Source organism: Monodelphis domestica, chromosome 4 (genome assembly GCF_027887165.1).
Source record: "Monodelphis domestica isolate mMonDom1 chromosome 4, mMonDom1.pri, whole genome shotgun sequence".
In the NCBI taxonomy this organism is placed as follows: Eukaryota; Metazoa; Chordata; class Mammalia; order Didelphimorphia; family Didelphidae; genus Monodelphis; species Monodelphis domestica.
In genome coordinates, this window is record NC_077230.1 from 299,727,918 (window position 1) to 299,754,004 (window position 26,087).

General features: G+C 37.0%; 1 protein-coding gene across 5 annotated transcripts in view; it reads left to right on the forward strand.

Annotated features, from left to right (window-relative positions):
- The window catches only part of PAN3 (poly(A) specific ribonuclease subunit PAN3), a 150,600-nt gene extending 125,768 nt beyond the window's left edge, over positions 1-24,832 (forward strand). For 4 of the 5 annotated variants that reach the window (XM_056794723.1, XM_007495259.3, XM_056794724.1 and 1 more), the window contains 5 exons: positions 4,992-5,131; positions 6,768-6,897; positions 16,751-16,815; positions 19,554-19,692; positions 21,819-24,832. In XM_056794723.1, the coding sequence (XP_056650701.1) occupies positions 4,992-5,131; positions 6,768-6,897; positions 16,751-16,815; positions 19,554-19,692; positions 21,819-21,959 (615 nt within the window). In that variant the 3' untranslated portion in view covers positions 21,960-24,832. Of the gene's footprint in view, positions 1-4,991; positions 5,132-6,486; positions 6,743-6,767; positions 6,898-16,750; positions 16,816-19,553; positions 19,693-21,818 lie in introns of those variants that run through there. The other variant, XM_056794726.1, reaches the window with a different exon arrangement.
- The last annotated feature ends 1,255 nt before the right edge of the window (positions 24,833-26,087 follow it).

Genomic DNA, 26,087 nt, shown 5'->3' on the forward strand with positions numbered 1-26,087 from the left:
TGACTGTATTCTACTATTCATACACAGTCCCATTCCTTACTTTTGCTAAGAGAGGTCTACTGCATTCACTTAAAAAAAGTACTTTTTGTGTCACTGACACCTTTTTCTCTCATCTCTTACCTTCATCTTGAGCTTTCCTAACAATCATAAAAGCATATTTAATATGTATGCCATTCATTCTATATTTTGAGAATATTCATTAAGGGAACTAGATATTTAAAAAAAAAAACAACTGAGTTCTTACAAGTAGGATGCCTTAATTTTTTTTTATGTATGTTTTTTTAAAAAAAATAGTCATTTTTTAAATCTCTAGTTCCAAGTTCGGTCTTTTCCATGTAGTTCTTCCCCATCCATTGAGAATATGAATGTAAGATGTTTCTTGTAAGCAAAGTTTATAACTTATTTATTAGATATAATTCGTATCAACCAGGATAATCTTGACTTTGGATATTTAGCCTTTTAAAATAACTTCCTAATAAGAAAATGTACAAGAATAAGCATGCCATTTTTTGAGAGAGGCTTGAAGACCAGTGGTTTTCATTCTCAAAAGAAAACTTTTTCAAGATATAGTTGCATGGCAGTTTAAAACAAGTTCATTATTTTCCATAACATTTGTTGTTGCAATACTTTGACATTTTTGTTAATTTTAGTTAAAGTAAGACATGATTAAGCTTTTTCCAAGTTAGAAGATTTTAAATTTACAAATTATTTTTATTTCTTTGAATGAAAATTAACTGATTTAATTGAAAACAAGTAATTATCTTCCTTTCTGTATTATATTGTCTACTTTTCTTTCTTTTTTTAAACCTTTATCTTCCATCTTAGAACTAATATTATGTATTGGTTCCAATGCCAAAGAGCAATAAGGGCTAGCCGATGGATGTTAAGTGCTTTGTCTAGGGTCACACAGTTAGAAAGTGTCTGAGGTCAGATTTGAGCCAGTCTCTAAGCCTGACTCTCAAATCGACTCTCAAACCATTAGACCACCTAACTGACCCCTACTTTTCTGATTTGTACATTTTAAAGTATTTACATGAAAAAAATATTGAAGCTTTATTTCAGTTCATAATATTAGTTGTTATTTTCCCTTTTATTCTTCTTAGGAAATAAAGAGGGAAAGAAACAACCAGAGGTGTAGTGGTTTTGTTTTGTTTGGTTTTATATTTTTTCTGTGTCAATTTTTGAATCAAATTTTTTTTCCTGAATTGGTTAACCAGAGAAAATACAGACATCATTGAGATTTAAATGAGTTGACACGTAGAAATCTTTTAGTTACTGTTTGCTCATATTTCCACTCATATCTCTCTCACAAATCCCTAACCATCAAGTTACTGAGCTGCCTTTTTCCAGAAATGTGAACTGATGGGGGAGTGCGGGGAATAATTTGTCTTAATGTCTTTTTCTATCATGTCCTCTTTCCTCCATGTGAGTTCCTCTTCCATCCCCAAATTAATTCATTCTGTGGTAAAAAATTACCCTAATCCCAAGTCTGTTGATACTTCAGTATCAAGGAAAAAGAAAGTCTTAAATTTTGAATTAGCTAGACATTGCAAAGAACCAGTGGCATCAGCTTCTAAAAATCCTTTTATGTACACAGAAACCACTTCTGATATCTGTAGAAATTTTTATTCAGGTAACACCATTCAGAAAGAATGCCAATTAGGTTTTCATTTAATTCATTATTTTTGTTTTAGAAAGATATAATATTCCTCACCCAGCTGCCCCCGAGAACCTGTTTTTTCAGGGTAAAGGTGTTCAGAATTTCAAACATCTTCTTTCAAGTACACTTTTGTAATCCATACTCCCTCTCCCCCTTGTTTTTTAAATTGGAAATTGTCTACATAGAATAGCACTAATATTCTTTTTCTTACCTCTTAATTCACTGCTCCAGAGTTATTGCCCTCTTTATGAATATTAACAGGTAATATCAGGAGGGTTTTTTTTGTGAGCCCAGGTAACTAATCTGCTCTTTTCATTTGGTTTCTTTAATAGTAAGATATTTTTGCAGATATTATGGGTGTGTGTATGTGTGTGTGTGTGCGCGTACACACATGTTATTTCCTTTGAAATTATAGCATGAACAGATAGAAAAGAAATATCATAGAAGGGGGAGTGTATTTAACAGAGATGAAGGTACATGAGAAAAGGAGTGCATTGTTTTCTTCCAGTCTATTTTTCATAGTCTGTTTCAGACACGTGAATAGAGACTGACTTACAATAAAATGGACATAAGTAGAGCCATAGATAGAATCAGAGAAAGAAATCAAGAATTGAAACCCAGGAAGAAACTGAAAATGAGTTTGGGGGGAATACCCCCAGAATGCAGCAAATGGGGGGAAAAACAGATGGAGGTAAGAAGCAAAATAACAAATGGAAAATATTTAGTTGGGATATATTTTTTAAAAAGGAAAGTTATTGAGACATTGTAATGTTAACCATATTATTTTAAAGTTAAGCAGCAAGATGGTAAACTTTTTTTGAGATGGTAAATGCCAATTCTGGCTCACCTTAACTATGTTGCTGAAAGTAAGATTTTCTACCTTCAGTCAGATTCAGGGAGAGAATAGAAAAAAGACATTTAAATAGATATTCACTTGTTTTTAAAACTGTTTAGGCCACTCACTACCTTGGGTTTTTGCCTACCAGACTTATATCAGGGTATGATGGAGGAGACCAAGAATGTTGAAGTGCTTATAGTAGCAACAACTCAAGTCAGAGCTGTGCCTTGGACTTTGTTTTATTGGTCAGTATTGGGAGGAAATGGAGTGGGTAGATAAGTGTTTGCCCACTGCTTATCTGAAATTACTAGTAAGAAACCTTCCATTTGCATGGTGTAGATATTTGAATTTAATACCTGCATCAGTGAATACACCAGAATGTCATGAACTTATATATGACTAGTCTATATGTTTTCTGTGCTTTCAGTATAAAGTGAGAGAACTTCAAATTCTTTTCCCTCTTAGTCCAGTATCCCAAAATCTAAGTGACCTAATTTTCCTTTCCTCTCCCTGCAGCACTCTGTCCACAATGGTATCCCCCTGATGTCAGTATCAGGAGTAGGACTTTTTTTCAGGCAATCATAGATTTAGAGCTAGAAAATCCTTAGAGGCCATCATATCCAACACCTCTCATTTAATTGGTGAAAAAACTGAAGCTGAGAGAAATTCAGTGATTTTTTTCCCCCCAGTGGTCAAATTGCTAGTATCAAATTGTCTTAAGGGAGGATGTTAGCTGAGGCCTTCCTGAGTCTGCTCAATGCTTCATCTGCTGAGCCATCTCAGTTTGAGAAAACCTGTATCCTGTTACACCTTTTCTCTCATTTCTTTTTCACCTCCCTTTTGGTATCTCTCCTTCCTCTTACCCCCAGCCTAGTCTAGCAAAATTCTCACACTTAATTTGAGTCACTCGTACATCTAATTGTGAATGTCCCCAAGCTGATTTGTGTCTTGTGCCACTTATTTGCCTCTCTGGGCTACTGATGCCATTTACCTTGAAGGTAAGCCTTTACCTTCAGAATATTCAAGCCCAAACTGTTTTTACTTTTTAAGAATAACATTTTTTCTTTCATAAAACTGGAAGATCTTCCACCTTACTATACTATTTTTTAATTATTTAAATTGACTTAAAAAAACCCTTACCTTTCATCTTAGGATCAATACTATATATTGGTTTCAAGGTAGAAGAGTAGTAAGGGCTAAGCAGTGGGGGTTAAGTGCCTTGCCCAGGTTCACACAGCCAGGAAGTATCTGAGGTCATATTTGAACCCAGGTCCTCCTATCTCTAATTTTGGCTTTCTAATCACTGATCCACCTAATTGCCCCCAGATTGACTTGTTATCATGATGCAAGTAGTACCAAAATTTCTTTTAGGTAATACCTTGAAATCATTCATCTGATTTTCTAAAATATCCAATGTGAGAGTAATTATACCTGCTAGCAGCTTGGATTTCATCAATCCTCTATAGATTCAATATGTGAATATTTAGTTGCATAGTTTAGGCTGCAGCAAGAGAGGCAGCATAGTTTGTAGTGGGCAGAGACCTGGCTTTGGAGTTAGGAAGTCTTTGATTCAGGACTGTGTGGCTCTTATGCTTACTTGGCAGTAAGATGCTAGACAAGTCACTTACCCATTTGTGTTCTAGGAAATTTTCTAAAAATTAGAATTTCAAATTTTGGGAAGGTTCCAGCCTGCATTGCTGGAGGAAATTTCCTTATTTGGGAGTTCCTTATAGCAGTGAAATCACAAGCCAAGTTCCTATAGTTTACAGTATGAGTCATCTCATATCATAAGATGAATCAAATTATTCTGTGGGGCACATTCCTTTCCACCTTTTTAACAAGCAACCCTAAATTATTTCATCCCACCTTGTATTTGTTGCCTATGAATTAGGCTTACTTGGAGTGAATATTCTCTTTCTTTAAATATGTAGGATTCTCATCCCCTAGTCTCTTCCTACTTCAAACAGCCTGTAAAATTAAAGCTCTGGAATGTTAAAGAGATAAGATAATCTTGCAGGGAAACCATAATCATCATGGGTTTTAAGACTCATAAGGGAATACCTAAAATAATTTTTTATTTAGAAACAAGGAGAGGTGGGATATCGGGAAGGTTTGCAGAATCTCATTTGGTGGAGAGAAACAGACTTTAAATCTGTCAGTATCAGTGTCATGTGCCTCACATGGAGTTTCTCTTTAAATAAGTGGATAAATTTTCTAGATTTTATAGAGCTGTGTATGGTGTCATATTTTAAATGGTGATAACCCTGAGTTAAAAGCTACCCCACGGATCAGTTTCTAATAAGAAAATTCAGCTTTATGAAAACCAGTCTAAAGAAATCAGTAACTTAGTTCAATTTTGAATGCTCTTAACTTGCTTGATGTAAATGACTATAAAGTGCCATTGCTCTTTCCTGGAAGGCAAAGTAATATCAATGCATTAAATAAATATCTCTGAGATTGAAGTTAAAAGTTATGTTCATTCTTTCATGTCAGCAAGCAGATCTGATGTCATTAGGAAAAGTTGTGTTGGCTTTGGCTTGCAACTCTTTGGCAGGAATTCAGCGGGAAAATTTGCAGAAAGCAATGGAACTGGTGACAATCAACTATTCCTCTGATCTGAAGAATCTGATTTTGTAAGTTTTAAATACAATGAGCTAAAAAGTTATAGATTCTATGGAATATGACCAAAATATGGGCTTAAGAATTAATCCAGACATCTTTTCCGTGTGTTGTTTTGAATAATCTGTTATGAGTGAATCTTTTAAAAATAAGCCACAATTAATTTTTTAACACTTGTATTCTGATTTATTCATCATTATGCTAACTATATTCTCCTTGTGGTAAATCCAAAAACATGACCCTAAAACTGTAAAAGCTTATTAAATTTTATCTGAAATTATTATAATCAGTCATATCATTCTAGTTTATTGTAGGTAGATGATAACTTAGTATTAAAGATTTGCTCTAATGAATACTCTAATATAAATATAGATGCTAGGGTTTCTTGTTTTTAATTTTTAAGTTCAATAAGTTTTTTGTTAAGTTGATCAAAAGGACAACTCTGATGGAAGTACATATAAATTTATATGTCAGAAGCATGTAGGCCATTGGAAAGTACCCTATAGGGCCATAGAGTATGAAGCCTTCGGAGGGCCTATAGGGGTAGTGGATTTGAATTGGATTTGATGCCAATCCATATTGACCTAGAGCCTTCCTAGATCGTCTATTCTAGATCCAAGTTATCTAGGGAAATTGTGAAGGTGTGGGTGGTATAGATCTTTAATATTATAAGCCACTCCAGCAGATATCATAAAGTCTGACTTAAACTAATTATCAGCCTTTAAAAATCTTCCTGAAGTAACTTAGAACTTAAAGTCCTTTAAGCCCCAGTAGATCCTTCTCAGAGACTCTGGTTTCAGACAAGCAAACTTTGAAATGTCTAACACATCTCTATAGCTCTTTAAGGTTTCAGAATCATTTTGCCCACGATTCTGTGAAGTTGGTTGTATGTATATAACCTCCAGTCTACAAATGAGAATACTGAGGCTATGACTTGTCCCAATTGAGAAAGTTCTGTAGTCTTGGCTAGGCCAAGTTCTTTCTGTAACCTTTTTATGGTGTGGACCCACAGGGGGCTTTCCACACTGTACTATGATTGATAGCACTGGTCTGCAAGAGAGGGAGGGTACTTGGTGTCAGGTGTCTGACTGATTCTGTTAACATTCAGGTAAGATCATTTGTCCAGATCTTGTTTGTGTTCAATAGTTTGCCTTCATATGTTATGACAGTAGTGATTCCTAAACAGTATCATGACAGTCAGGGTTCTTATGAGTCATGGTATGTCTCAGTGCACTGAATTAACTTTCTAAAGCTGTGACTCAGTTGATATAGGTGAATTGATACTCAGTCTTTGGTTTTGAAAGTTGTCATTCAAAAGTAGAAAAAAGCTTTTGTTTTCAATAAAAGCTCATCACAGCTTTCTCATCAGGCATTATTTTGAGGAAGAGTGTGAGAAAGGAAAGAGTTTAAACCTGACCCTACCCAACCTCCCCTTCTTATTTCCATGACAGCAGGAAATTAAGAGGAAAGGTATGTTTTCTGCTTCTCCATTGGTTGTTAAAATTTTTATAGGGGAAAGAAATGTGACCATTAAAATTAAAAGAATAACTTCATTTAGAAGATGAACACTTTCTAAAATTTGTTTAAACTGGTATATTGACAACTATTTATTTGTCATATCTTCAAGTGACTCTTCTTTATTGTTAATAGGTATTTGCTGACTGACCAAAACAGGCTACGAAGTGTAAATGATATCATGCCAATGATTGGTGCTCGATTCTATACTCAATTGGATGCTGCTCAAATGAGAAATGATGTCATAGAGGAAGATCTGGCAAAGGTAAAAAAGAATCATATGCACATACATAAAATGCCACAAATGGCAAGGTATTTTCTTTGCATAGAGCCATTACTAAAGAGAACGTGTGTTACACAAATATTTTTAAAGTCCATATTTCTTCAAACTACATTTTAGGCAAACTAAGCATACATTAATTAAATTTTTTAAATGGACTTGGAGCATTCTGTTTTCTCCATGATACTATTACTACCCCACAATTCTGTTCTAATGTAGGCAGGAAAAAAGTAGTTCCAATTCCACAACACTGTGTTGCTAAACTTGGGAGGAGATGTATAGTTTAGAAAAGAAATAATCCTTGTCCTAGTAGAATTTGCAATTTAATAGGGGGAATGTGACATTTATATACAGACGTACTAGGAAATCTGAGAGGAAAAACTCTTTGCCAACTAGAGGAATTAGAGAAAATTTCTTGGAGAAGTGATTTTAGAGTAGGCAATGAAGTGTGGGTATGAAATCAGTATGGAAGGGGACATCAATTCTATCCAGCAAATATCTGTTAATTATTTCCTATTGACAGAGATGTGGTAGGTATTGTACGACTAGGACAGGAAGCTCTCTTATTTAAAGAGAATGGTTTGAGAAAAACCACTAAGGTAGGAAGGCTCTAGTTTGACTTCATTGTGGAATATGCAGAAAAGAGTATGGATTGTGATCAAAGGAGAATCTCAATCAGTGAACATTAATTAAATCTAATTTGATAGTGAGGATAAAAAGACAAGAAGGAAACACAATCCTTGCCTTCAAGTAACATATACTTTGAGAGGGGAAGATATATATTTACATAAATAAATACAAAAATACATATATCTATATCTATAGATATATGCATGTGTGTATAAAAATGCAAGGTAATTTGATTGGGGGGCTCTAGCAGCTTTTGGGGCTAATAAAGACTACATGAAGAAAGAGGGACTTGAGCAGAGTTAATAAGAAATAAGTGATTCTACGAATTTAGTTTCAGTTAAAAAGATCAGTCAGAGGAAAGGTACCAAATGAGGGATGATGTGTCATATATAAAGAATAGGGGAAAAAGACAGGTTCAATTGTAGAGTTTGTAAAGGAGAGTAATGTATAATAATGCTGGAAAGTTATATAAGGCTTTAAAAGCCAAAAAGTAGAATTTATATTTGATTCAAAGGGCAAAAGGGGGTCATTGGATTTGTTGAACTGGAGAGGTTAGGCTTAGAAAACCACTATAAACAGTTATATGACAGATGGATTAGAGAGTCAATAGACTTAAGGCAAGGAGACCAATTTGGGAACTCAGAAAGTGTAAAAGAAATAATGTAGAATACAGTAGAAATAGAAATGACAAGTTTTGCTTACTCTGGTTGTATCCTATAAATGTCAGTGAACAGTCAAATATAATGCCATAGTTATTAACCAGCATGATTGAAAGGAGGATCATACCCATAGCAGTTTGGTAAAGGAATGGATTTTGGGGGAAAGACAATACTTTCTGTTTTTGACTTGTGGAGTTTGAGATACCTTTAAGTCATCCAATTTGATATGTTCATGAGCTGCATCATGGAAGATAAGGGACCCTACAAAACCAGAGGTAAGGAGAGGGAGCACATTATAAATATATGCAATGCTAGCAGCACTTGATAAAGATATAGTGTTGTATTTGAGGAACAGAGAGAAAGCTTTTTTAGATTGTAGAATGTGAGACAGGGGTAATGTCTGTTGAGATTAGAAAGGTAGTTTGGTTTCAGATTGTGAAGGGATTTTAAAAGGGGCAGAAGTAGGAGAGTCACATGGTTAGATCTGTGCTTAAGGAAAATTAACCTGGCAGCATTATGTAGGATAGTGATGAGGGATTTGAGGTAGGTAAACCAAGTAGGACACTGTTACAATCATCTAAGTTAGAGATGATGAGGACTTGAACTAAGGTGCTTGCTGATAGAATGAACTGAAAGGGTCAGATGTGAGAGAGGTCTTAAAGAAAGAAAATTTAAGATCTGGTACTTGATATCGAGAAATTGAGAATAATGCTAAGGTTATAAACTTAAGTGACTGGAAAAATGGTAATACCTTCAACTGAAAAAGGGAAGTGATCATGTTTGAAGATTTCAGGACGTGACCCCACTATCTCCTGAGACAATCTATTCTACTTTTATACATCTGTAATTATTAAGAAGTTTTCCTTGTATCAAGTCTAAACTTGCCTCTTCTTAACTTCTGCCCATTACTCCTGGTTCTGCCCTCTAGGGACAAATGGAACAAATCTCATTCCTCCTTCATAGCCATCATGTTTCATTTGAGTTCTCTAGGATAAACAACCCCATTTTCTTCACCTGGTCTGCATATGACATGGACTCAAGACCCATATCCCTCTTGGTAGCTCTGCTCTAGACATTATCCAGATTTACCTGAGCATGTGGAATAACTCTTATCATCCTAGTCACTTTCTTAAGGACACTTTTACCTAAAATGTGATGCCCAGAATAGTCTGTCTATAGTACAGTACAGCAGGAATAGAATTTCCTTTATTCTGGATGCTATACCTCTCTTAATGTTACCTCAGATAACTTTTTGAATGCTATATACTGAACTAACCATCTACTAAAGCTACATACTCCATGCTGAAGGTAAAAGCTGCATTCTCCTTGTCTGGCTATTTCTCTTACTGAAATCTTCTTCCTCTTCTCACCTTTCTGGCTACTTTCAAGTCCCAGCTAAAAGTCCCACCTTTTATAGGAACATTTTCCTGACCCCACCCAGTGCTAGATAGTCAGTATAAGCACTGAAGTCTCTTGAGGTTGAGAGCAGCAGATTAGATTGTGTAAGAAATTTTATGGTTGGACTAAATACATGAGAATTTTCAGATAATATTGTGGTCACAGATTAAAAAATATTATAGCTCAAGTCAAATTGACTTTCAGTAGTTTTATTTATAAAAAAGGTGGGGAGAGTGAAAGTAGTGGTAGTCTCTCGGTGATTGAGTATGACTATAGTCTTTGTGCAGTTTCATCTACGGTGTACCTTCATGTGGCTTTGGAGTCCAAAGGCTGAGGCTCAGAGTTTGTGGCACATGGGGCATGGAACTCCAGTTGTTATGGGAGGTGCGGGTGTGGCCTGGTGTCGGTGTTCACACGCAGCGGCAAGATGTCGACGTCGCTCATCTTCAAAGGTGGTGGTGGCAGCATGGTTAATGTGGGTTCGCCAGCTGCTTCTGATAGAGGCAGCAAGTTCTAGTTGCTTTGGTGTGATGCCAGCCCACTTCAAGTTTGACTTTAGCAGCTCCGTGAATCTTTTCTTTGGTCGGCCTTGTTTCCCAAGTCCAGCTGACAGTTCACCATAGAATAACTGTCTTGGTATTCGCTGTGGGTCCATGCAGATGACGTGTCCAGACCATTGTAGCTGGGTTTTGAGGACCATGACTTCGATGCTGGTGGAGTTGGCTCTGTCGAGGACTTCCTGATTGGTGATTCGGTCCTGCCATCGGATCCCCATGATTGACCGGAGGGAGCGTTGGTGGAATTGCTCCAGCTGTTTCATGTGCTTCCGGTACAGTGTCCATGTCTCACAACCATACAGGAGCGAGCTGAGGACCACTGCGTCATACACTTTGAGCTTTGTCGCAGTGCTTACACCTCTGTGTTGGAGGACTTTGCAGCACAGCCGCCCGAGTGCCTGGCTGGCCTTTTGGATCCTGGCATTAATCTCGTGGTCTAGGGACCCATCTTTGGCGATGGTGCTGCCCAGGTACTTGAAAGTGTTGACGTTAGAAAGCTGCGTGCCGTTGATTGTAATGCACGGCTGGTTAGTTGGCCTCCCTGGTGCAGGTTGAAACAGCACCTCTGTTTTGCTGAGGCTGATAGTCAGGCCAAACAGTTTTGTTGCAGTGGAGAACCTGTCCACAATGGTTTGGAGATGATTTTCTTGGTGGGCCATGAGAGCACAGTCATCTGCAAAGAGAGCTTCCAGGATGAGTCTCTCTGTTGTCTTTGTTTTTGCAGTCAGGCGGCGAAGGTCGAATAGTGAGCCATCCAGTCAGTAGTTGATGTAGACGCCCAGGTCTAGATCCATCACAGCATGTCATAATACTTGGGTGAAAAATAGGTTGAATAGTACCGGAGCGAGGACACAGCCTTGTTTCACGCCATTGGAGATGTTGAAGCAATCGGAAGTCTCTCCCCCAGATAGGACTTCCCCTGTCGTGTCGACATGAAAGAGTTGGATCAGTTTGACGAATTTTGCTGGGCAACCGAGCTTGCTGAGGATCACCCACAATGTGTCCCTGTTCACTGTGTCGAACGCCTTTGTAAGGTCTATGAAGACAATGTAGAGATTCAGGTTCTGCTCAAGGCATTTTTCCTGCATTTGCCTTACCATGAAGACCATGTCGATGGTGCTGCGATCTGGTCGGAAGCCACATTGTGATTCAGGCAGGTTCTGCTCTGAAACAGATGACAGGAGTCTGTTGAAGATAACATAGGCGAGGATCTTTCCAGCAGTGGAGAATAGTGAGATGCCTTTATAGTTGTCACAGGCTGCTCGTGTGCCTTTGTTCTTGTATAGGGCTATGATGGAGGCATCTCTGAGTTTTGGGGACATGTCTTCCTCTTCCCATATGCTGGTCAGCACTATGTGGAATGCCTGGAACACCTTTCCATTTAAGGCCTTGTACACCTTGGTTGGGATCCCGTCTTTACCGGGTGCCTTCCCTGCACTCATTTGTTTAATGGCTTTTTGGACTTCCTCTATTGAAGGAGGGACAGCAAGTTGTTCAGTGGTGTGGTTTTGGGGGATCTGGTCAAGGGCTCTTTGGTCGACTGAAGAGGGTCGGTTGAGAAGCTGACTGAAGTGTTCTTTCCAACTGTTGCTGATGCCTTCTTTATCTTTTATGAGAGTGTCACCGTCAGAGGATAGCAAGGGAGTGGTGGTGGGTTTTAATGGCCCATAGACAGTCTTGAGGGCACTGAAAAATTGTTTGTAGTTTTTTGTATCAGCAAACCGCTGGATTTCTTCTGCCTTTTTTCCCCACCATCTTGCATCTTCCTGATCTCACTCCGCGTCGTGGCTTGGAGAGACTTGAATCTGTCCTTTTTAGGAGCAGAGTTTGGGTTATTTTGCCACTCCATAAAGGCTTTGTTATTCTTGCTCAATAGATCTTCAATAGCAGTGTTGTTCTCGTCGAACCAGTCCTGGTGGTTGCTTTGTTTTGGGCCTAGGACTGCCTTTGATGTTTCCTTCACTGCATCTCTAAACTGGTTCCATTTCTCAGTTGAGCTTCCAGTGAGTGGTCCCTTGGCAGATAGATTGTCGTCCAGGCAGGACTGGAATGTTTGCAAATAAGATGGATCTCTAAGACGACTCACGTTGTAAAATGCGCGAACTGTCTGGGTGCGTTTTGGATGGCGAGGCGCAATGCACATTTGAAGAGTCTCTCTAACCAATCAGTGGTCTGTCCAGCATTCAGCTCCTCTCATGGCTCTGGTGATCTGTACATCCTGGATGTCTCGCTGGTGTACAATGATGTAGTCAATGAGATGCCACTGTTTTGATCGTGGATGCATCCACGTTGTTTTATATTTGTTTGCCATTCTGAACACAGTGTTTGTGATGGTGAGTTCGAACTCTGAGCATTTGCTGAGTAGCAGTAGGCCGTTGTTCGTTTTGCCCACGCCATGTTTGCCGAGCACTCCTTTCCATCTTTCATGGTCCTGTCCAATGCGGGCGTTGAAGTCTCCCAGTAGTATCAGCTTGTCATTTGTGGGCACTGAGTGCAGGACGGCACTCAGGTCAGAGTAGAACTGCTCTATGGTCTCCTCTGTGCTGGTCAGTGTTGGGGCATATGCGCTGATGATTTTGGCGTACCGGTCTTTGCTGAGAGGCAAACGGATCTTCATGAGCCTCTCGCTGATGCCCACAGACAAGTCTGGCAGCTGTTTGAGCAAACTGGTCTTGATGGCCAGGCCAACACCGTGGATTCTGTCTTCATTTGAGGCTCTACCTTTCCAGAAGAAGGTATATCCAGTGGTGGGTTCACTGAGTGATCCCTCTTCTGGTAAGCGTATTTCGCTTAAGGCTGCGATGTCGATGTTATATCACGCCAGTTCTTCACCGATTAGAGCTGTTCTTCTCTCAGGTCTTGGGGTGTTCTCTCTATCAAGTAATGTCCTAATGTTCCATGCTCCTAGTAGGAGTTTCTTTGTATTTTTTCTTTGATTTCGACTGCTTAAAGGGATGACCCGTCAGCCGCGGTGTGCTGACCAGGTGTTTGTTGGGCAGGCAATGTTTGGGACACCTTTTCTAGTCCCCTCCCTTGATTAGGGTGAGTAGTGCTATCCTAGAGAGGGCTGCTCAGTCGCCCAGGATGCTGCCGAACGTCCTTGCTGCCCACAGGGCTGAGTGACCACTGATCCGTGGGCCGCCTACGTGCAGGATCGTGACTACAACTGCCAGTGGTCACCTCCACCTGTTGCGTCGCCACTCCCCCATCGCCGCAGGTCTTGAAGAGGGTGGATGGGGTTAGGATAGATGAATGTGCACAAAGATACTTGTGCGTGAAAGAGATTTAAGTGGAAAAGGCGATGCACAGAGACAGTCCCACTCTCTTGGCTTTGGAAGCCTGGGTCCAGTGGCACGAAAAATTGTTACATCTGGAGACTTCCTCAGCTGCATTGGATGGCCGTGTTGTCCTTTGTGCTCCAACACGCCCTAAGCACTCCACAGTGCTTTGCTGCATCGCCCTCTCAGCCATTGAACCTTCTTATTGGTTTCTTCTGTATGTTCAGCTGAAGCAGTCTTCACATGCTGGGTGAGCAAAGCCCTGGTTCACCATGGGTCGACGACCCGATGGCTACCCTCACAAGGTTTGGCCAGCCTGTCGAAGCCATTGCCCGGGGTGTGGCCGCTGCCGCATGCTAGCAGCTACTGGGAGCCACAAGTGAGAGCTGGGTGTCAGGTGGGGGTCAGAGGCTGGAGAGCTGCGCTAGGAGGGCACGACAAGCCCTCCATACCAGAGATACTACCCCTCCCTGAGCACCCCATACACCCCAAGAAAGTGAAAGTATTGAAATGAAAGAGAAGATAGAGGAGATATCTATCCTACCACATATTTGCTCTGGTGCCGGTTCAACTCCACCAGGGCTTATTAACCCCAGCCATAAGGCCCGGTGGTAAATTAAACAAGGCTTCCACCCATGTGGCCTCCTCCAAGAAGAGGACACCTCTCCGGAATTAATCTCTCCAGAATCCAGGGGGGGAGTCAGCTTCTCACTCACCTAAGCTGAAGTTCCAAAAGGAGAAGATCCAGTCTTACCAGAATCAGTCTAAGAGCCAGAGTCCCAGGTCCAAGTAGATCCAAGGCCCAGACCCAGTCCAAGATCCTCCACCCTGGAAATTCAGAACAAAGACCACTTGGACAGGAAGTTCATCACCTTTTATAATCCTTTTTTGTGTCACTTCCTGTCCCTTCCTCCATCAATTGGAGCCTTTATTTGTTTGTTTGTTTATTTATCTGCTCACTTATTTCATTCATTCATCTATTTATCTATTAACTGTTAAATTTAAATTTAGTTTAGTTTCTCTACTAAAAGTATTGTATTTTTATGAGGTTTGTTAAAGATTAAGAAATAAAATACAAAATAAGAAAGCACGTGCCTAGGCACAGAGCCCATTCACAACCACTTACTCTACATCTTGCCTGCTAGGTAGAGAGCCACGTGTGCTTAGAAGCGGAAGCAGAGAGCCAAATAGGCGATAACAGTCAGTTTAAATGCAAATTTTGTTCTCGGCCCAGATGGGGATTCCAGTGAGATTATAGGGAATTCTGGGAACTACCAAGGACTTCTGGGAATTGAAATCTGGGGTTCAAGTCTCCATTTTTACTCTATCTATCTGTCTGTCTGTCTGTCTGTCTATTTATCTTATCTTTAAGAAAACCCTTATCTTCCGTCTTAGAATCAATACTATGTATTGGTTCCAAGGCAGAAGAGTGGTAAGGGCTAGGCACTGGGGGTTAAGTGATTTGCCCAGGGTCACACAGCTAGGAAGTGTCTGAGGCTACCATTGTAGTCTTTAAATTTACTTAGCACTGCCTAGGGGGTGGTCAGTCATTTCTGAGTTGTCACCCACTTTAGCAAGTGACTTGCGGACCTCCCCTACTTAGTGTTAAGTAGGAATGTTTTCAGTTTTTGTTGATTAATTTAAAAAAAAGCAAGGGGGGGGGGGGAGGCAGCTGGGTAGCTCAGTGGATTGAGAGCCAGGCCTAGAGATGGGAGGTCCTAGGTTCAAATCTGGCCTCAGACACTTCCCAGCTGTGTGACCCTGGGCAAGTCACTTGACCCCCATTGCCTAGCCCTTACCACTCTTCTGCCTTGGAACCAATACACAGTATTGACTCCAAGACGGAAGGTAAGGGTTTTATTTTAAAAAAAAAAAGGCAAGGGGAGAGTCAATCCTATCTTCACAATTGGAAGGAAGAATTGTTTGAAGTGTTAGTCATTGAGTAAGTTGGAAAGTAGCTTGGACACTGATGGATTGATGGTAACTGGGATGAGAGGGAAAGAATCAGCCCTTAGCACTGTAAGGGTTGAAATAGGGGTTTTGATAAAAGTAAGAGAGCAGCTTTTGATAATTTAAGTTTTAATGAGAATATAGTAGAGTTGTAAAATTAATATTATCCCTTTAAGCCAAAGAAAAGAAAACTTCTAGCAGCTCTTAACAATTAATAATTTAGTTTAATTAAAATCGTGATAGTAAAAGTATTAGTAAAGGAGAGAAATATAGAAAAGAGGTAGAGAAAGAAAATTTCCTAATGTCTATACTATTTATCTTATAAGTACCTATAATTACTACCTAAAACTGCCTATATCTACCTATATCTGCTGTTAGAGAAAGTCTAGCTGATCACCCTTCAGCTCAACTCACCAGGCAAAATCTATCTCTCAACCACCAACTAATCACCAACTCACAACCAGCAGCCAACTTCGCTGCAACTGACAGTCCAACTCCCAAAGAATTCTTTTTTACAGCACAGTGCCTAGCACCTGTTAGCTGGTTAATAAATTTTATTTCTCATTGTAAAGCTAGATTTCTGTTAACATAATCAGGTGGAAAGAACTCTGGAGGAAAAGTTTATGGCTGTAAAGGAGTTTGAGGATTTGAGCATGGAATCCACATAACCAATGGAACTAGAGGATGGGTTGGCCATTTTGGAATGTGCCCAGTGAGGAACAATGTTACTTTAAACAAGATCAAAAAGCCTTAGCAGGTGATAGAAGGGAGCAAACAACTTATATCTTAGGTGATAAGACTAATAAATAAGTAAATGAGTAAATAAATGAGTAAATAAGAATGATAAAAAATAGATTGATATATGTTGATAAAATTTCTAGAATTAATTGGTCCTTAATTTCTGGAAAGAATATTAGGAATTTAAGTAAATCATTTAAATAAATCTTCAAGTAATAACCATCTACATAGATATTATGAATGATTTTTAATGAAATGAGTATATCAAAATAAAAATAAAATAATTATAATTTATAATTAATAATATTAAAATGAAAATATTCTTATGAAAATAGTAAAAAAACATTTAAGAAGTGCTTCCTGTGTGTACTAAGTATTAAGTGTTGGAACACAGTACTAAGTGTTAGAAATGCAAAGAAAAGTTTAAAACAGTCTCCTCATTGATGGGGGCTCACAGCCCAAAAAATGTAGATCTATCAACAGGGTAACAGAGAGATGGTACTAGCAATGTAGGGATACAGTGGGAAAAGAGACCAGGAATAGGAGAGACCACCATAACATATTTTTCTTTGAATTATAACTTTTATATTCAGTCAACTAAAACATTACATATTTTTCTATTTTATAGGAGGTTCAGAATGGAAGACTATTTAGACTTCTAGCAAAATTGGGAACCATCAACGAGAGACCAGAGTAAGGATTTATAGGACATTAATATTCTTTTATTCACAGATATGTACAGTTTTAATTTTTTTTTGAGAATTAAAAAGAAAAAAGTAATCAATATATATGTTATTCTGAAATATAAAAAAAGTGAAAAAAATTATCATGGAAAGTAAACTTAAAAAGTTTTGTAATAGTGTTACATTGAGAATATTTACTTAAAGCATAATCTACATAAAGTCATGTATGCATACACATAGATACACCCTTACAATTTATGACTGCTTCTTGAAAATGGCAGTTTTCCTTGGTTTTGGATCTACCATTTGAGAACAAACACAATATATAGTATTAGCAATACTGTGCTTTTATGGTGTCAGCATAAGAATGGACATCCTAAAACTTTCCTCTTCCCCAATTTCCTTTTTTTTTTTAAACCCTTACCTTCTGTGTTAGGATCGATACTGTTTACTGGTTCCATGGCTTCAGAAGAGTGCTAAGGGCCAGGCAATGGGGGTGATTTGCCTGGGGTCACATAGCTAAGGAGTGTTTGAGACCAGATTTGAACCTAGGACCTCCTGTCTCTAGGCCTGGCTCTCAATCCACTGAGCTATCCAGCTGCCTTTTTAATCCTAGTAAAAGAAGTGTTTGCTCTGACCAAATAGACTTTAGAAAATGTTTTAAGGAGATGATCTAGATTGATAGCCATTATTATTTTTATTAAAATGTCTTTTCAGTAGTTGCCATTGACATTTTTTGAACTGATTTAGAGCCACACTGCTTTATACTTGAAATTTATTTAAAGGGCACCAGGGCATTGGTTTTTGTTTTTATTTTCTGTTTAGTCTGTAAGATAAATCTCATTTTATATGTTTAGGGATATGTGTGAAAATTAATGTGTGTATCACAGGCTTTTTGAAAAATAAAGAAGTGACTTGCTTTGGGTAACATTGGTAAGGATATCATGTAATTGACATTTCATAAATAATCAGGAAAACTCTAGTATAGAGCCCTGTGACATACATTACATTGTATTGACAACCACTTGCTTGGAGATGTATGATGAGTAAATAGTATTGCTTAAGGGAATATCTTGCAAGTGTGTTTTAATCTACATTCTCCTTTTCAAAACCTAATAATATTTTTTTACAAGTATACCAAAGCCATAACACAATTCATCTATATATTATGAAATTTATCACATCAAAAAAGGGCAATCTCTTCTAGTATAATTTTCAAATGAAACTTTAGGGGAGAAACAGTTGTTTTCATATCTTCATTTTATTTTTCTCTGTTCATTTTCAAACATTTTATCATTGACCTAGTTCTTTTGTATTAGAAGTATATGACATAAGATTTGTTAGGAGACACAAACTGCCAGTGAAAAGGTTTGAGAGTAATAAAAAAATCATTGGGAATTGTATGATTGAAAATCTGTTACCTTAAAAAAGAATTACATATCCCAAGAGACTTCCTGTCATTACATACTTCCTGTAGACAGAGGATAAAGGGTGTGGGCTTTGGAGGCTCTCTTTCTGATGTAGAATCAGCATTGATGGTGGTGACTAAAAAATGACTAACCAGCCATGTGCACATGGTCTTTATTTTGTATCTTCTTTATTCCTTGATTTCTAATGATTATTAATAAATCTCTTAAAATATAATATTATTGAGATTTAATTTTAACTTTTACAGAATCTTTGTCATTGCTATTAGTGGTCCTTTGGCCAATTGTTGTGACAGTTTGCTTTTTATTCCTTTTCATTTCTGCTAAGGAAAATCTGAGTGTCAATTTATCTTTGATGTTATTTCTTTTATTTTTATTAGCCACTTCCTGGCCTTAGAGTATTGGAGAGCAAAGAGGCCTACCTATTGTTTTTTTTTTCTATCCTGATTTTTAACCCATTTCTTTTTTGCTTGCCTACTATTGAAATGCATTACCTTTTATGCTCTTCTTAAAGATGTTCCTCCTCTGATCCCCTGCCAAATACAGAAGAGAACCATAAAAGCACATTCTCTTCTCCTACTATATCCAGACTACTAACACATCTCTCATTCTCTTTTTTCCAATGAGTGTGACTAAACTGAGTTAGATTAACAAATTAGTTTTCTGCCCAGAGTAAATAATCTTATTTCTTCCTGGCCTTTTAGAGGAAAGTTCAGCATAACAAATATGTAATTCAGTTTTCCTCAAAGAGCCTTATTTTCATTTGTAACAAGATTTAAAGATAAGTGGAAAAATTTAGATCTCTTTGATTTCAAAGGTCCTTGTACTGTGAGAATATAAAGCCTTAAGAGAGAATGTAAAGATAGTAAATTCAGGTTTATTGAATTAACCTAAATACTTTTAGTGACTTTCATCAGGATTAAACATGCTTGAAATTTTCTCAGAAGAACCTCTATTAACATTAAAGATGAGGAACATCACTAAAAACTTTACTATGGTAATTTTTTAAAATGTAGACTATTTGAGTATTAATGAGCTTTATTAGGTGACTTTCATATATATACCATTTATCACAAAGTATACTTTGAAAAATGTCCAATACATTTTTAAAAATGTAATCCTTCACTTAATTTTTTATATAGTACTGTTAAAGAAATTGGGAAAAGGAATAAAAATTTTAAATGGAAAAAAATGCGGCAGATCATTGTAATAAATGATTTTCTGTTGTAATAAGCTAAGAATAAGCATCCATATTCAAGAATAGTTTGTGCTTTGTATATAATTTTTGTTGCTAATCTGAAAAAAATAAATCCATTACCAGGTTTCAGAAGGACCCTACTTGGTCAGAAACTGGAGATAGGTATCTGCTGAAACTCTTTAGAGATCATCTTTTCCATCAGGTGACAGAAGCTGGTGCCCCATGGATTGACCTCAGTCACATTATTTCTTGTCTTAACAAGGTAACCTGTATCTAATTTTAAAATTGCAATGTTGCCTTCTATTTATTAATTTAGACATGTTTTATAAAAGATTTTAAATAAATAAAATCAGTATATTACTGTAGCTTTAAAAAATTTATAAGGTAATAATTCATTCTATTTAATTTATCCTATATAATGGAGGTGTTCATGACTGCACTAAATACTTTTTTTTTTTTTTGGAAACCCTTACTTTCTGTCTTGGAATCAATATTGATTCCAAGGAAGAAGAGTGGTAAGGGCTAGGCAATGGGGGGGGGGGGGGGGGGGTCAAGTGACTTGCCCAGGGTCACACAGCTAGAAAGTGTCTGAGGCTAGATTTGAACCTAGAACCTCCTGTTTCTAGGCCTGGCTCTCAATCCACTGAGCTACCCAGATGCCCCCACTAAATGCTTTCTTATTTATTTCAAGAATTTTTTTTTTGATCAGATGTTTACTATCATTGGGGGATTTTACATTCCATAAAATGTATTAATTTTTGCTTTTTCTCCTTTTTGAATGGTCTGTTATCATTTTTGTGAAGTTTTTTTTTTTAATGAAAGGAAGAAGAGTATTAGATTACCATCCCAGAGTTAAGACTACCTGGTTTCAAGGTTTGCCTCCAGTCCATGTACTTAGTGACTTTGGGCAAGTGACTTATAATCTTTTTCAGGTCTCAGACAACTTCAGAAATTGCAAATTCCCAAGCAGGTGCTGATTGGCATTAGTAGAAGGAGTTTCCTTACCAGTACTTTCCCCTGTAGCAGAGAAATTATAGGTTGAAACCTAAAAAAACAATATTATTGTTAACATCACCAATTTCTCTTATGTGATAAAATGTAATTTCAGAATTGGCCATCATTTTAGCAGTTGCTTTGTACAATTGTGGTACTAAAAAGAAAGGAAAAAATACAGTGCAGTTATCCCTCACCTATCTTGGGAATTACATTCCAGAGACCCCTGCGATAGGTGAAAATCTGCAAAGTAGCAGCATTATATTTATTATTTGTGTGTGTATATATATATATTTAAGACTTTATAAACCCTTTCTACTCTCTTATGAACCTTTTCCACACTCCTTTTCCACACTTATAAACACTAAGCCAATCAGCACCCAGGATACAGAACACAGTGCCGTGGTTGGTCACCTTTCATTCCATCAACCAATACAGAAATATGCCTGCTTTGCGCTCAGCTATGTACATTGGCAACCTTGCACAAGCATGTGTGGTGTACTGCATTTCCACTGTGTATAATACAGTATTCATCTATAAAATCCTGCGATATAGCAAAAACTCAACGATACAGAATTAGATTTTTTTTTTAAACCACAATACAGTGAAGCCACAAGTGAATCATGATATAGTGAGGGATGACTGTACTATCTCATAAGACTCTTGTTGCCTTTTTACATATACTTAATTTGTCCCTCTCATTACTTAGAAATTCAGAATACAGACACATAAAATTGTACACGATCAGGTAAAACCACAAAGTAATAAGGATGGGAATGATTTAGAATGAATTGCCTGAGTGTTTGGAGCTGTGAGCCAAGTGGAATTTGTTAGGAAAAAATTCATTGAAAGAGAACTATGGTTTGTATTTTTGAAAGGACATGATTTGGCTAAAAGTGGAATAAGATGAATTTTGTGGTGAGGTGACTTAGAACCCATCATAGCATCCTTATTTTTAAGCACATGAGAGTAAAAACTTACTCATTATAGGTGGACATCAATATGTAAGTAGCTCTGAATCAGAAGAAAGTATGTAGTGTAAAGGCTAGAAATGTCTTTGTTTCAATGTAAAGTATAAACTTTGTTAGACTTACTTTCCAAATTTTTATTTATTTAGTCTGGTTTTTAAAACAGGTACCTATATTCTTCTTTTGTCTTCAGAGCCTCTAATTTAATGCAGCCACTTCTCGTTATTTTTATGATACAGATTATTAAGGAATGATGCATTGGGCTTTGGGATAGGGACCTCAGAGCTATCTGAGATTGATAATTGTAAAATTTTTTCTTCTGAGTTGTTCCTGAGAAGGAACTTAAAGTGTTGTTTTTGTTTGTTTGTTTGTTTTGTGTGTTTTTCAAATCACAGTTTTAATTTCTTCTTTTTCATTCTTGTTATAGCTAGATGCTGGTGTGCCAGAAAAAATAAGCCTCATTTCCAGGGACGAGAAGAGTGTCCTTGTGGTGACATATAGCGACTTGAAGCGCTGCTTTGAGAACACTTTTCAAGAACTAATTGCAGCTGCCAACGGCCAGTTGTAGTATTTGCTAAAAGCATGCAGAACATTGCTGAGGAACTTGACCAGTAGCAATTTGCACTACCGCTGAGTTGTTGTTCTCATCACCATCGTCATCGTCTCATTTCACATTTGGGAAGCAAACAGGAGATGAGCAGAACTGCTCATACTTGAGTCAGGTACACAGTTACTTGAAGGGGAGACTGTTTCCCTTATCCTAGAGCGATGGCTGCCACCGGAGGCTTTATCTGTGAAGAATTTATTTTAGAGTGAGGAACACCAGCAGGTGCATGATGTTCCTGCTTTTATTTTTTTCCACTTGTATATGCACTAATTTTAATTTTTTAAGACTTTTTTCTGATCTCTGAAGTTTTGCCACATTGTATACTTATTAAGGGAAACTATTTGCAAGGACACTTTTGGGCAACATTTTTGTCACTGAGGATATTGCAGAATTTGCTCATTTTGATATGATTTGCCCAGAATAACATAAAGGACCAGGTAAATAATTTCATAGAAACGCCCTTCTTTAAAGTGCAGTATAATGCATAATCCTTGTAGGAATGTTGTATGCAAGCTCTGTATGCCATCCGCTGTTAGTTATCCAACCAGAAGATGGAGATTTTTTTTAAAAGAACACACAAAACAGATTATCAGTGAATTGATGGATTCGAATTCCCCTATCAATTGATTTAAGTACTTTCTGAGCAAAGTGATAAACTAATGTTATTTGAAACATTTGGATGAACATCAGTAATTAAGGAGCATCTTTAGGTGTTTGCTCCAAATACAGCCAGCGCCTTTTTTAAAATTGTATGTCTGTTTCCCTGCTAGTCAGATGCATTCACATTTATGCAATTTTTTTAATAGAGAAAAATTTTTTTAAAGAAATTGTGTTTTTAAAAAAAAAAGCCCTGAAGTTCAGGAGTGTATTACTTTAGGTTATTTACAGTATACTTTTTTTGTATAAAGTTCTGTTCTTTGAACCACAGCTTTATTATGGTACTTTACACTGGATACAGATACAAAGACACTGTTAAGAAGATTAACTAAACACAGCAGTAGTCTGGCATCAAGAGCTTTTTGAAGTTTTTCAGCCTGAATCTGGAGGGATAATGATCTGCTGTGCCTTTGCAGTCACTGCTTAGCCCAAAGTAATATTACTTTTGATAATAACTCACCATGTGGAATATTCCTGAATAAGTCCCTCTCAAAAAGTTTGGAATTTTCCTCCTCTTAACTTTCTTAATATTTGGACATGCAGTTGTCGCCAAACTTGGGTATTCATGGAATTTATAGTAAAAGATAAAACCACCTATACTTTGATACTGAAGACTGCCAAATACATAGGAATTTTCTTTCTTAATGCAGTAGTGAAGACTATGTATCCTTTCCCAGCACTGAATGTTTTAATAGCACTGGGTGCTCACCACGCAACTATGAAGAAAATATGGAAACTCAAAAGGTCAGGACAGACTCTAAGCACTTGCAACTGATGTTACTGACTTCAATTTTAATAATTCTACATATTTGTAGTTTTCAGAGAAGTTTTTAATATTTCTCTGTTCACTTTTTATAAGCTTTAAAAATTGATTCTCTGCCTTGAGATATGCATCAAGAATAAGCATCTCTCTTCACCTGAAAGCTTTTGAAGACTAGAGAAGCGCTTTACACATTTTAAGAAATGTGGTTGAATCCACATTTGGTAGCATCAGTTGTTGAGTTTTAAAAAAAAATCAATTATTGTTGCATTTGATCTGGATGAATTTTAAAAAGAACATAATGTTCACTATTAAAAGGATAATTAGCAATTGCCACAACATTGTTCTTTTTTAATATAAAAGGAACAAGAATTTGCAGAAGTTAACATGCAAAAGTCTTTTATCATTAGCTCGTGTATTTGAAGAGGAGCAGCTGTCTTTTTATATATGTTTTTGACAAATCATATTGTAATTCTTTTGTACAAAAAAGAAGTACTTGTATTCTAAAAGAAATATGAAATGCTTAATTTATAAGCGGGCTGGAGATTTTTTCCAATATTGTTTTCTTTGAAAATGAAAGGGGATCATCTATTTAGTTTTGGGGTTTGGGAACCTTTAAAATTTTAATTTGTGGACCAATGTTTTATGAAAGCAAAGGAAGGGCAGGGGTAAAATAGGGCTTGAATTTCTCATTCTGTATAGACCAGCAAACTTCCCTCTGCAAGGCAAGTCCAAATAGCAAACCCAAATGTATTTGCAGCATAAATGCCAGTTTGCTTCAGCCCCCAGTAACCTCAGGACTTGGTTAAAAATAAAAGGTAGACAGCTGATATGTTTTCTTAAGTAAATATTGTCAGCCAGAAAACATTTGGTGTCAGGTAATCCATTTTTTAAGCTCTGTTTTATATTTATTTTTTTCATTTAGTCCATTCTTGGGAATGATTTTAATAAGAACTGTCAGAAGTTGTGCTTAGGTGTTTTTTGGGGGAGCTTTTCTTTTTCATTGTGTAATTCCATTTAAGGGGTTGTCTAAAAGTTCAATCTGTTTCATTTATAGGAAGATTTCAGTGTCTAAAACACAGTCACAAGTTAAGGACATAATCCTTCCACTCCTTCCTGTTTTGACAGATAAAAGCACAGAAAGGGCAACCTTACAAATCATGTGATGTTGGTCAAATAAATTTTTGTACCTGTTTTAAATTCTTTTACATATTTACTACATTGTAAATATTTTTCAGGGTACCTCTTTTTTGGTTTTGACCTTGTTTCAGTGATTCAAACGTCAACAGCTTCCCTAAAAAGCACCAGTATATTAAGTTCTAATGTCATGATCCCAATATGTGTTACTCATCTTTAATCCTGTTTTCAGTCTTCATGTGTACAGCAGTATTTTTAATAAAGAATTACAAAAATACAATTGTCTTCTTTCTTCTGTCAGATTATATAGTATTTTCTGTCATGGTAAGTATTAAGGGTTATGACTCATATTTAGTCTCGAATTATACAACTGCAGATAAATAAGATAGCTATGGATTTATAAACTTATTTGTATCCTTTATATTAAAATATTTTTGTAGTTTGTGCTTGCTAGATAATACCTGGTTTCTTCGTGTAGTTTGTGTGAATAGTAGGGGAACATTTTTCTTGTAATTTCCTTACTAATTTCCACACTGAAAGCTCCACCAGTTTACTTTCACTGTTTCTAGACTTTGATAGTAATATACAGGATATTTTCCCTTCACTAATGATTGTTTTAAGGTTATAGAGACTCAGAAAATGACAGAAGTCCCAAATCCAATTCAGATATTGCTTTTTTCTTTTTAATTTATGCTTTTTTTTTTCCATTAGAAAAATGCAGGAATCAACTGTCTAAAGCCACATATTTACTTCTATGCTACCGTCTGGTTCTAATTTCCTACTAATGATCCCTTCTCTATCATTTAGGAGCAATCACATTCTCTTTTAGGCAGTATGAAGCTTAGTTGGATACCTTAACAGAAATATTTTCTTGAATAAAAGTTAATTATTAAGTGGGCATCAGTGATTTTTTCTTTATTGTTGTATAACTTTTATTTTTAACACTGAAATATAGATGCAGCACATCATTTGATAAATATTTGTATATATTCTTTACATATTGGGAACTCTTTGTAGAGATTGCCTCATGCTAATCTATCTACCTTTTAAGAATTTATAATTGAATTCGCACTTTCTACTTGAACTTAAGAAAGAGAAGATGGAATTATGAGGCTAGTTATTGAATTTTGGAGTTGTTAAAAAAAGACTAGAGATTTAAAGTTGAGGGGGTGAAATTTGGGAGGACATGAGAAGTTGAAGTAGGATTCATAGTAAAGGAAGAGAAGGCCTTGAGTAGAAAAACCTACAGAAGGTCGGAACAGCTGAAGGATAAATTCAAAGAGGACAAAACAACTCAAGGAGAAGATAGTTACTGTGACAAGATGTAAGAGATGAATGAGAAAAAGGGAAAGAAGATGGGGGTGACTATCAAGATCTCAATCAGAAGCTAATCTCCTACCCAAATGCTCAAGTTCTCCTGGGCAGCTACTAGGAAGAAAGACAAGGATTGAAGACCCTTGCAAAGAACTACATTTAGGATTCAGTGTTTATATTTCAGTCATGACCAAGTGACTTCTTTATATGCACAGTTACGA